Below are 11,676 nucleotides of genomic sequence, written 5' to 3' on the forward strand. Positions count from 1 at the left end.
ACCATGGGGGGTGGGGGAGTGGTCTTAGTAGGTTTGGGTGTCTTAAGTTGTATCTTTGATTATTCCGGAACTGGAAATAATTATTGTCAAGCAAGTGATTGACAGATTTGTAAACAAATAGGGCACAGCAGTAGGTGTTAATATCCTCAAATTTTAACATTTTCAATTAAGCAAATTGTTCGTTAGTGTGATCATTTTTTTAAGTAGGTCATTGTCCGCACAACTCTACTTTGTGCAGTAATGTTTTTGAAGAGCCAGAGGCCCCCCATAGTGTGTGACAGTGTATCAGGTGTTGGTAAAGAAGATCATAACAGATTTCATTCATTGCTGTAAGAGTGAGTGACTGTTTATTGATGTTACTGTGAACTGCTTGTATGTGGTTTCTCCAGCTAAGTTTCTCATCAACAATTACCCCAATGAATTTAATATTTTGTTCACGTTTAAGGACTATATTACTCAAGTACAGGGGGTCCAAATCCGGGGGTAAATTTTTCCTTCTGTGAAAGATCGTGTACAACTAAAACAGTACAGGACCGAGAATGGAGCCTTGGGGGACGCCATGCAGATATGAGGTAACCCAATTGTGGGATGAGCCCCTAACGCCGTAATGTTCAAGCTTTGAAAGGAGGATGGTGTGGTCGACAGTATCAAAGGCTTTAGAGAGGTCCAGGAATATACCGACTGTGAACTAACTCTCATCAAAGGAGTTTAAGATGTCATTAGTAAAGGATAGCAGAGCACTCTCAGTCGACCTTCTAACTCAAAATCCAAACTGAGAGTCTGTAAGGATGTTATTGACACTGCAGAAGGAATTTAGTCTACTACATGCTAGTTTCTCCAGTATTGTACTTAAGGCTGGGAGGACTGATATTGGGGCGGTAATTCTAGAAAAGACCTTTGTTCCCAGATTTTTTATGCGCTGGGTGAACTTTAGCAATTTTCAGTTTATCAGGAAAGACACCACTAGTGAAGGAGGAGTTACAAATGTGTAGGAAAACAGGTATTAATAAGTGGGCTACTTTCTTAATAGATGCTAATTGGTATATTGTCTTCGCCTGCTGCTGCATCTTTGGACATTTTTACCAACATTGATAAAATACTCATTGAAGTGGTTGGTAATGAGGGAAGGTTCCGGTAACAAAAAGAATCATAAATCATAAACGCTGAGTGGGGGGGGGGAGGGGGCGAAGGATGGGTGTTCCTGTTCTGAATAGAATTCATGATATTTCAGGTTTTCTTACTGATGCCTGTTGCTGACTGAAGCTTACCTATATAATAGCTACGTGTGGCATTTCTAACTGTCCGAGTTACTCTATTTCTGATACTTCGGTAAGCATCACCGAAAGTTAAGGGTCTTTTGCAAAATTTCCTTTGGAGTTTGTGTTTTTCTTTTATCATTGCCTTGATTTCACTCGTAATATAGGGTTTGGAAATATATACAGTTTTCACTGACTTAGTCTTGAGGGGGAAGCATTTATATTATGAAAGCAAGCATTGAATTTGCAAGAGAAGTTGCAGCAGCTCACATAGGGTTGTCAGAGGCACATACAGGATCCCACTTAGCATTCATTGTTTTCAAAAGGAGCATGTTGTCGGCGCAGTAGTTTTTGAATTTTATTGGGACGCTACTAGACCTTTCAGATATTGTGACTGATTTATACATGGCAAAAACTGCTAATGCTTCATTCTGGATACAAGGATCATTATTACTGTGTTATTATTATTATTATTATTATTATTATTATTATTATTATTATTATTGTTATTATTATTATTATTATTATTATTATTATTGTTATTATTATTATTATTATTATTATTATTATTATTATTATTATTATTATTATTATTATTATTATTATTATTATCATTATTATTGTCTTGTAGTGGAACGAGAGCACCTTAGCACAACACACCTTTTAGAACAGAATGAATGAAAGCGAGGATAATGGGAGCACGTGCTGATATCTTTCCTCACCTCCGCCATGCTGTAAAAGTCCCTCTAAACTAAAGTGAATAAAAACACGTATGTTAATGATGAGACCAACTGTAAAAGGGTGTATACAAAATGTGTTTAATTTTGTATACAATAAGGTACTTTAGGTGATGTTATTCCCATGAATATAAAACACAAGTTGGGTTATATTTGCTAAGCCGTTAAGTACTATCGGCCACGACGCCATAATGGAAGTTTATTATGGTGCGGCTGTGAAGGTCTCCCACTGGTGATGGTGACCAGCGCCATTGTCGACTATCCTTCTTAGGCCTATAAAATTCTTGTTTTTGTGGGAACTTGGCCCCTAAAATTTTTTTTTTTTTTTTTTTTTAGGGATTGACTGCCATCGTAACACTATTTCTCTCCGCCCCAGTAAACAGATCCGCGGGCAGATTTAATGGTAGTGGCGGTAAGGATACAGTACACTGAATGCTACACCTAAAATCGCCATTGCATGCACTCGACTTTCGTTGGGTAAACATTCGTAGTTGGGTGGATCGGGCGTGAACCAGCGACCTCTAGGATAGTAAGCGGGCGCTGTATCCGCTCGGCCAGGGGTTTCAAGTCGTATCGCGAGAGGTGGTGGTGATGGTGGAGTACCTCTTTCCAGGGTGTTGATTGCCTGTCAGATGAGAGAGTGGGTGAACGCTATCTTAGATTCAGATGACACCCCCGTCTTAACGTGTGTACGTGTGTGTGTGTGTGTGTGTGTGTGTGTGTGCGAGCGCGAGAACCATTATTCCACTACCTTACACAGACCCCGCAGTAACCATATAGCAACTCCATATCCTCATCATACTCCGACAGACACAACATCAGCACACCCCATAATTATGCACCTGTCCAAGTCCACGAACCATAAAAAAAAAACTCTAATATGAAAAAAAAGCGAAATTAAAGAGATAAACACCTGCCGAGGCGACAGGTGTGAGAGGGTAAGTAACTGGACGAGAGGACATATTTCGCCCCTTTATGTTAAATATTCATCAGTTTGTCCTGGCCACTCTACACCCCCCTCTACACCCCCCCATTCTGTTTACAACCTCCCTCACACTGTCTACACGTCCTGACTCAGTTTACACCCTTTCGCACTGCCTACACCACCCTCAAACTGTCTACACCACTCTGCCACTGACTGCACCTCTCTCACGCTGTCTGCACCACTCCTTGCACTGTCTGCTCCCCTTCACACTGTCTACACCCCTCTCACACTGCCTACACCACCTCACACTGTCTGCACGCCTCTCACACTGCCTACACTACCTCACACTGCCTACACCACCTCACACTGTCTGCACGCCTCTCATACTGTCTACACCACCTCACACTGCCTACACACCCCTCACACTGTCTACATCTCACACTGTCTACGCCACCTCACACTGCCTACACGCCCCTCACACTGCCTACACCACCTCACACTGTCTACACGCCCCTCACACTGTCTACATCTCCTCACACTGTCTACATCTCCTCACACTGTCTACACGCCAACTCTCTCCAAAGACGGACTATTTACTTAAAATCTCTTTGTTCATTAACCCTAAAATGAGAGTCATACCTTGGCCTCTCTGTTACCGCCTCTGTTCTGTGTTCCAGTCCTCGAAATCTTCCAGATTTTTTTAGATAAATGTTCCACACCCAATACCATTAAGCCATGATCCCTCACACACACACACACCACTTGGCAGAAAGCATGTATAGAAGTATCTTGTGTTCAATATGAGGCACAAACGGATAGCCTCACATGTATTCCAGGCTTATGGTTAACTTATTTCAAACTGATGATAGCCTTGTTCCGAGAAGAAAATATATGTTATAAGACAAATAAACATATAAACCATCTCAGAACCGGAAGCTTATCAACCACGTCGTCTGTGGAAGTGACGGTACAAGCTTAGTATCTTGTCGATGATCATTGGTTCGGTGTTGTCTGTTATCTACCGTGCAGGAACTACACCGAGAGGGGGAAGATTTCCTTGATGGTGTGGAGGTAGACGAGTGTGTATGGGAAGTTAAAAGTTAAACAGTTTATTTAATCAGAAGAAACACTGATATTAAGTAAACATTATCCATAATAATAATTATTAACATGGCTGTGTTTATTAAGAGCATGGAGACAGTGTTGGTGGTACCTAATATACTGTATATTTATCTCGAGGTAACTATTATTATATAATGTTTTATGTCATCTAAATTACCACTTGTTACAAGGTGTGAGTAAATTTATATTAGTTGCATCACATTTATACGTTTTTTTATTTAAAATTGTTTTTTATTCATTCTTTAATCTATTTCTTTTCGTATTTGGACCAGGTCTTTATAAAACACGAAATCTTTGATCTACCTGTATATGTTGTTTGAATTTTACTGTTTGTAATTTGGTGTATTTTAAACAGAATTAAAGTCCATTTATCGTGATTTAAAATCAAATTTGAGAAAATATTTTCATATTGAAGTAACAGGAGACTAGAGACAACCTTATGAGTGTTGGTTGGCGGGAGCTCCGCTCATCTTGTTATGAAAGACGTAATACTTTATTGCATTTAGTGATTCACTGTCATCACCATCATCAAATGGATTAGATGTTCCTCTTTATTTTTTTTTTTTGGGGGGGGGGGGTGGATGAAGGTAAGTGAAGCAACATGAGCTGTGTCGCTGACAATGTGGCGCTATAACGAAACATTGTTACAATCAACATCAGTAACCCGTGCGTTGCTGTTACATGTATTCACCATTCCATAATAACTCCAGCTCGGCCAGGGTCTGAAGGAGGGATGCTGGACCTGGTGGGGCATACACTCTGAGTCTTCAGCCTTGGGGATGGAGGGGCCATATGCATCAGGCCCCATCACGGCCGGATAAGCCTCCTAGGATGTCCCTGTCCGGCTGCAAGGGTTTGACTGGCAAGATTAGTGTGAGAATTTTGGGGAGTTGGGCATTGTTACCACCCCCGCCCTGCCCGAACACCCCCGACTCGTCCAGGATCCCTCGCTTGGCCCCGGCCTGGTCTTCCTTCATTGCCCACGTTAATGCGTTTCCTAACAACACGTTACTTAGTTAAAACCTAATTAGTGTTGTCAGTAGTCTAATACCTCATCTTATTTAGATAAAATGTAAGAGTGTTTGTGTGTGTATGTATTAAGTGTGTTTGGTGTGTGTGAGGGTGCAGGGTGTGGGTGGCGCCGCACATCCACACATAGGCCAGGCTGCCGATGACTGTGAGAGAAATGGACAAATTCAGTTGATCTCCCGAGCCTTAACGGTGAGGAGGGTGAGTGTTGGAGTACAACACCACGACGCTCACGGCGTGCTGGACACCTCCTGCTGGAGACGTGTGGAGATGTTGTGTGTGTGTGACAGTTGTCTTGTTCGTTAGTGTTGGTGAAGTAGTGTTGGCGGGTAGTGTCACGAGGCTGACATTGAGAAGAACAACACAGCAACAGTGTGAATGTGTGTTTCTCCTTGACAGTTGCCCTTGTGAGGGGAGCGAGTCGGCAGTGTCTGCCAGTCATTAGAGGAGACGCAGATCACCCGCCGCACTGACCATAGACCATAAACCCTGTAGAGCTGCCCAGAACCTGCCGGAGGACAAGTGACGTAAACAGATTCACGAAGTAAACAGGGTGAAGGGCCATAAATCTGTGTGACACTAGCAGCGTGAGGCGTGGCCGAGCTGTGTCAGACCCCCTCCTACCTCATGGTACCTGGGAGGGGCTCGCCCACATCACCCCAGACCCTCACCTGGCCGCCCCACGTCTCCCACGTTCCACGCCCCCTGGACCACAACCACTAGTGACAGTTGGTAGTGTTAGTATCTCCAGTGTGAACTTTTAACATGTGAGTGACGGAGTAACTCACGGTGACTCTTGATTCTGACAAACATAGTTGACACTGCTCTGGTCATCACCCTCCGTGGCCCTACATCAAGGTAAGCTCTCACCTGTCCTCACCATAAAGATTGTTATCTTCCTCTCATTACTGAAGTAGTTACCTTTAATATTTTCTACTCATTACCAAAATATTCACCTATATTATTGTTCACAAGTCATCAAAGTAGTTATTTATAGATTAAATTTTCTCTTAACACCAAAGTAGTTACCTGTAATAGTTCTCACCTGTATTACTCTTCACTCGTCACCAGAGTGGTTTGAGAGTAGAAATTTTCGATCATTGTCACATTATTTGTTACACTTTTGAACTGTCACCATAAAGTTATACCATTATTAATTATGGTTAGGTGACTGGTTCTCAGGTGGTCAGGAGACGGTGGGTCACAGGTGGTCAGGAGGTGGTGGTTCACAGGTGGTCAGGAGGTGGTGGTTCACAGGTGGTCAGGAGGTGGTGGTTCACAGGTGGTCAGGAGGCGGTGGTTCACAGGTGGTCAGGAGGCGGTGGTTCACAGGTGGTCAGGAGGCGGTGGTTCACAGGTGGTCAGGAGGCGGTGGTTCATAGGTGGTCAGGAGGCGGTGGTTCACAGGTGGTCAGGAGGTGGTGGTTCACAGGTGGTCAGGAGGTGGTGGTTCACAGGTGGTCAGGAGGCGGTGGTTCACAGGTGGTCAGGAGGTGGTGGTTCACAGGTGGTCAGGAGGTGGTGGTTCACAGGTGGTCAGGGCTAGAGTGCTGTATGGACGTGTATAGACTGATGTATTTTTTAATTAATATTATTATTTTTATATTATTATTAATATTATTTCATTGGTACAATGTACACTGAAAGACAAACGTCGTGCCGTGAAATTTGGTGAAAACATGTGCCAAAGGGCCAAACTTTTGGTGCGCTCTGCCTTGTGGTAGGGCTCTCACAATGTTTCACGAGTTATATTTAACCTTCGTACAAAACCGCGACACGATTTTTGTCTTTGATTGTACACACACACACACACACACACAGAGGCACGTGCAGAGATATGATATTATACACTATGTACAGGGTTTGTGTTGACGCCTATGCAGTATATATACGTGGTGTTAATGCGTGTACATGTGTGTGTGTACATTGTTGTTACAGAGAAATCCGATTGTGAAAAAGATTTTGGAGTAATAATAAACACGAATCTTAAACCAAGTCAACAATGTGTATTTGCTCGTAACAAGGCTAAGAAAGTACTTGGGTTCATACAAAGGAGTGTTAGTTATAAGGCTAGCGAGGTCATCCTAAATCTATATCTTGCTCTTGTGCACTTGGATTACGCGGTTCAGTTCTGGTCACCGTACTACAGAACGGATATAGAATCACTAGAAAGTATTTAGAGGAGGATGACCAGACTAATCCCGGGCATTAGGAACCTTGAGTACAGAGACAGGTTAAAGCATCTTAATTTGCACTCCCTCGAGAGACGTAGAGTGAGGGGCGATATGATCAAGGTGTATAAATGGGAGTAAGGGTGATATAATAAAGGTACTCAAACTATCCAACCAGGAGCGGCCTCGTACCAATGGTTTTGAATTAGACAAATTTAGATTTAGGCGCGAAATAGGTAAACATTGGTTTGGAAATAGAGTAGTGGATGAGTGGAACTAGTTACCAAACATCATCATTAACTCGAATACGATGAATAGCTTCAAACATAAGTTGGATGGATATATGAGCAATAGGGGTTGGGTGTAAACGGGACTGCCTAGTATGGACCAATAGGCACGCTGCAGTTTCCTCCATTCTTATGTTCTTATGCAACACAATCAACCACGCCAAAACCACTCCTTGGTCATCCCAATACCATCCCTTAAGTACGCTAGAACCATCCCCAGCACCCCAGTACCATCCCCAGCACCCCAGTACCATCCCCAGCACCCTAGTACCATCCCCAGCACCCCAGTACCCATCCCCAGCACCCCAGTAGTACCATCCCCAGTATTCCAGTACCATTCCCAGTATTCCAGTATCCCTGAACCATCCCCAGCACCCCGCATCCCCAGCACCCCAGTACCATCCCCAGCACCCCAGTACCATCCCCAGCACCCTAGTACCATCCCCAGTATTCCAGTGCCATCCCCAGCACCCTAGTACCATCCCCAGTATTCCAGTACCATTCCCAGTATTCCAGTATCCCTGAACCATCCCAGTATCCCAGTACCATCCCCAGTATCCCAGTACCATCCCCAGCACCCCAGTACCATCCCCAGCACCCTAGTACCATCCCCAGTATTCCAGTACCATCCCCAGCACCCCAGTACCCCAGCACCCCAGTACCATCCCCAGTATTCCAGTACCATTCCCAGTATTCCAGTCCCTGAACCATCCCCAGTATTCCAGTACCATCCCCAGCACCCTAGTACCATCCCCAGTATTCCAGTACCATTCCCAGTATTCCAGTACCATCCCCAGTATTCCAGTACCATTCCCAGTATTCCAGCACATTCCAGTATTCCAGTATCCTGAACCATCCCCAGCACCCCAGTACCATCCCCAGCACCCAGTACCATCCCCAGCACCCCAGTACCATCCCCAGCACCCTAGTACCATCCCCAGTATTCCAGTACCATTCCAGTATTCCAGTATCCTGAACCCCAGTACCATCCCCAGCACCCTAGTACCATCCCCAGTACCAGTACCACCCCAGTACCATATTCCAGCATTCCAGTACCATTCCCAGTATTCCAGCATCCCTGAACCATCCCAGTACCATCCCCCAGCACCCCAGTACCATCCCCAGCACCCCAGTACCATCCCCAGCATACCATCCCCAGTATTCCAGTACCATCCCCAGTATCCCAGTACCATCCCAGCACCCCAGTACCATCCCCAGCACCCTAGTACCATCCCCAGTATCCCAGCACCATTTCCAGTATTCCAGTACCATCCCCAGTATTCCAGTACCATCCCCAGCACCCAGTACCATCCCCCAGTATCCCAGTACCATTCCCAGTATTCCAGTATCCCTGAACCATCCCCAGTATCCCAGTACCATCTCCAGCACCCCAGTACCATCCCCAGTATTCCAGTACCATTCCCAGCATTCCAGTATCCCAGTACCATCCCCAGCACCCCAGTACCATCCCCAGTATCCCAGTATTCCAGTACCATCCCCAGTATTCCAGTACCATCCCCAGTATCCCAGTACCATCCCCAGTGTCCCAGTACCATCCCCAGTATCCCAGTACCATCCCCAGTATCCCAGTACCATCCCCAGAATCCCTGAACCATCCCCAGAATCCCTGAACCATCCCCCTTGCCTAATCCCAGTCAGTAGTGGCCTGTGTGAAAGGGTTGGTACCTGAATTGAAGATGGTGACGGAGGACACGGAGGTAATAACCGACGGGGGTCACTAGAGGCGACTTACACACCGTACTGTGGAGGATCGTCGACCTTGGAGGAGCGGGTGTAGAGGCGGGTGGTGCTGGGTGCGTGGGAGGATGGTTCGCCATGGGCCTACTGGCTGTGTTACATTTATCGGGTCGCTTTAGGTTTTTTTTTCCTTAGATATTTTGGTCTGTTATGTCCCATGTAGGAATTTTCTCTTGAACGTTATGGAGGTTAGATGTGGGCCGGGTTAAGACCTGTGGAGGGGCACAGGTCATCGACCCACAGGGGGGCCTCGGGGGCGAAAAAATAAGAGTAAAAATAATTAAAAATAGAAAAGAAAAATATTATATTAATCTAATTTACGAAGATGCCGGAAAACCAGCTTTTTGAAGTGAGACAGATTGTATGAGTATGGAAACACAAAAGAAGGCAGAGCATTCCACAGCTTGGCTGTGTTTGGAAAGAAGGAGGTATTATAACGGGTTATTCTAGTGTGACCGACAGCCACAGAGAAACAGTGGGCACTGTGGGCAAGACGAGTGTTACGAGCCCACGGCCTTGCCGGTGGTACACAGGATGCCAAATCCACCGAACATTGCCCGTTAAAGTACCTGTAAAGAGGAGAGTGAGTCAACATTGCGGCTAAGTGAAAGAAAAGAGAGATTATCAACTAAAGGAGGAGAGTTAATAAGACGACATGCTTTTGATTCCACCCTATCTAACAGTTGGACAGAAGAAGAGCCACCCCAGATATGAGAGCAGTACTCCATGTTAGGACGAATGAATTCCTTATATACTTGGAGCAACTGCTCAGGAGTAAAGTAGCTACGGTATCTGTACAGCATTCCCAGTTTTCGGAAGGCAGCTTTTGCAATGTTGAGGATGTGTGGCTTCCATGACATATTAGAGGAAATGGTGAGGCCTGGCATATCTATTTTAGAATTTGGCAGAATTATAGCGTCCTCAAATGTGATTGGTGGGAAATCATCTAATTTGGAAAGTGTAATTGGTAGATATTGTGTTTTATTACTATTTAATTTAACCAAGTTTTTACTTATTGTAATGATGAATCTGCAACTGATTTACAGTTACTTGACTACTTCTATTACAACTACTGATAATAATAACAACAACAATAACTTTAATAATAATATCGTTGATAATAATTATATAATAATAATAATAATAATAATAATAAGTATAAATAAGTGATAAAAATAATAAGTAAAAAAAAATAGGTAATGTACTCGTAACTAAATAATGTTACCAGGCAACAATAGAGACAATACCTCACATTAAGACAGTAGCGGAGGAGGCGTGGCACGCTCCCTTTCCTGACCCCTGTGACCTGCCCGCCCCTAGCTGACCTCTGCCACCCGCACTGGTTAACCCCTGACCCCCCACCACCCGCTCCCTCAAGACTCGTCACTCCTACCACAAGGCTAAACACACTAGATCACCTGAAGATTAGACACCCCAGCTTAATTCTCTTGAAGATTATCACCTCAGCTTAATTTCCCTGAAGATTAGACACCCCAGCTTAATTCTCTTGAAGATTATCACCTCAGCTTAATTCCCCTGAAGATTAGACACTAACGCTTGTAATACTCTCCCTCAGCCTAGCTAACCTTTCTCTCGGCCTGGCCAAACCCTTCCTCGGTGTAAGGTTTCTTGGAGTTACAGAAAAATTTCCTAAGGGATTTTCATGGTTTATAGAGAACAGATCACCATCATCGGGGGATCATCCACATTTTTATTGGCAGTCTGGGAGAAGTTAAGAACATAAGAATGGAGGAAACTGAAGCGGGCCTATTGGCCCTTACTGGTCAGTCCCGTTTACACACACCTAATAATGGTTGCCCCTCATGTTAACGAGGATGGCCGGCCCAAGGGCCATCTAGGCGTGAATTTGTTTAAGGTGTAGAATCTGTCGCCAATACAACAACCACACCCTAATTTAACGAGTTGTATGACCCAGTGTCAAGGAATAGTCTGAAAAGACCGGACAACTCGCCTACTGCACTGGTAACTATTACCCCGGAAGACGATCCGCAAATCGATAAACGTTCAGGTCCCCAATTACTGCTGGGTAGACAGGCAAATGGCGTAATGGATCTTGCTCATAGATTCACCCTGCGGATCCAGGGATATCAAAATGGGGAGGGTCCAAGAAGTATTGGGTGGGGGATCCTGGCCAGCAAAGCGAGCCATCGGGGGGGGGGGGAATTGGGGTAGCTGTAAGCCCCCAGAATTTTTTTTTTTAATCTGACCAATATCATGGGCATTTTGAGGCCATTTTGAAGCTATGTGCACTTGATATTAGGAAATATTCTGAGGTCATTAATAATTTATTTTTACTATGCAAAAATGCCTGAGTACAATACTGCAATAAGGAAAAAGTATTGGAGTTTTCCGATGAAAAATGGGGGGGGA

At 44.5% G+C, this 11,676-nt stretch overlaps 1 protein-coding gene across 1 annotated transcript; it reads left to right on the plus strand.

The window, feature by feature from the left end:
• The first annotated feature begins 4,832 nt into the window (after positions 1-4,832).
• Positions 4,833-9,138, plus strand: LOC121880408 (leucine-rich repeat extensin-like protein 2). The gene is made up of 2 exons (XM_042387597.1): positions 4,833-4,913; positions 8,245-9,138. The coding sequence occupies exons 1-2, from the start codon at positions 4,833-4,835 to the stop codon at positions 9,136-9,138; spliced, it is 975 nt and encodes a 324-aa protein (XP_042243531.1).
• Positions 9,139-11,676: the final 2,538 nt, after the last annotated feature.

The sequence above is a fragment of the Homarus americanus genome, unplaced genomic scaffold (assembly GCF_018991925.1).
Source record: "Homarus americanus isolate GMGI-L3 unplaced genomic scaffold, GMGI_Hamer_2.0 scaffold50165, whole genome shotgun sequence".
Classification (NCBI taxonomy): Eukaryota; Metazoa; Arthropoda; class Malacostraca; order Decapoda; family Nephropidae; genus Homarus; species Homarus americanus.

Bases quoted from the DNA above. Each gene is read 5' to 3' on its own strand.
- LOC121880408 (XM_042387597.1), top strand. From the start codon at position 4,833: ATGCATCAGGCCCCATCACGGCCGGATAAGCCTCCTAGGATGTCCCTG. The intron at 4,914-8,244 runs GTGAGAATTTTG...AACCATCCCCAG, and splicing joins GTTTGACTGGCAAGATTAGT to TATTCCAGTACCATCCCCAG.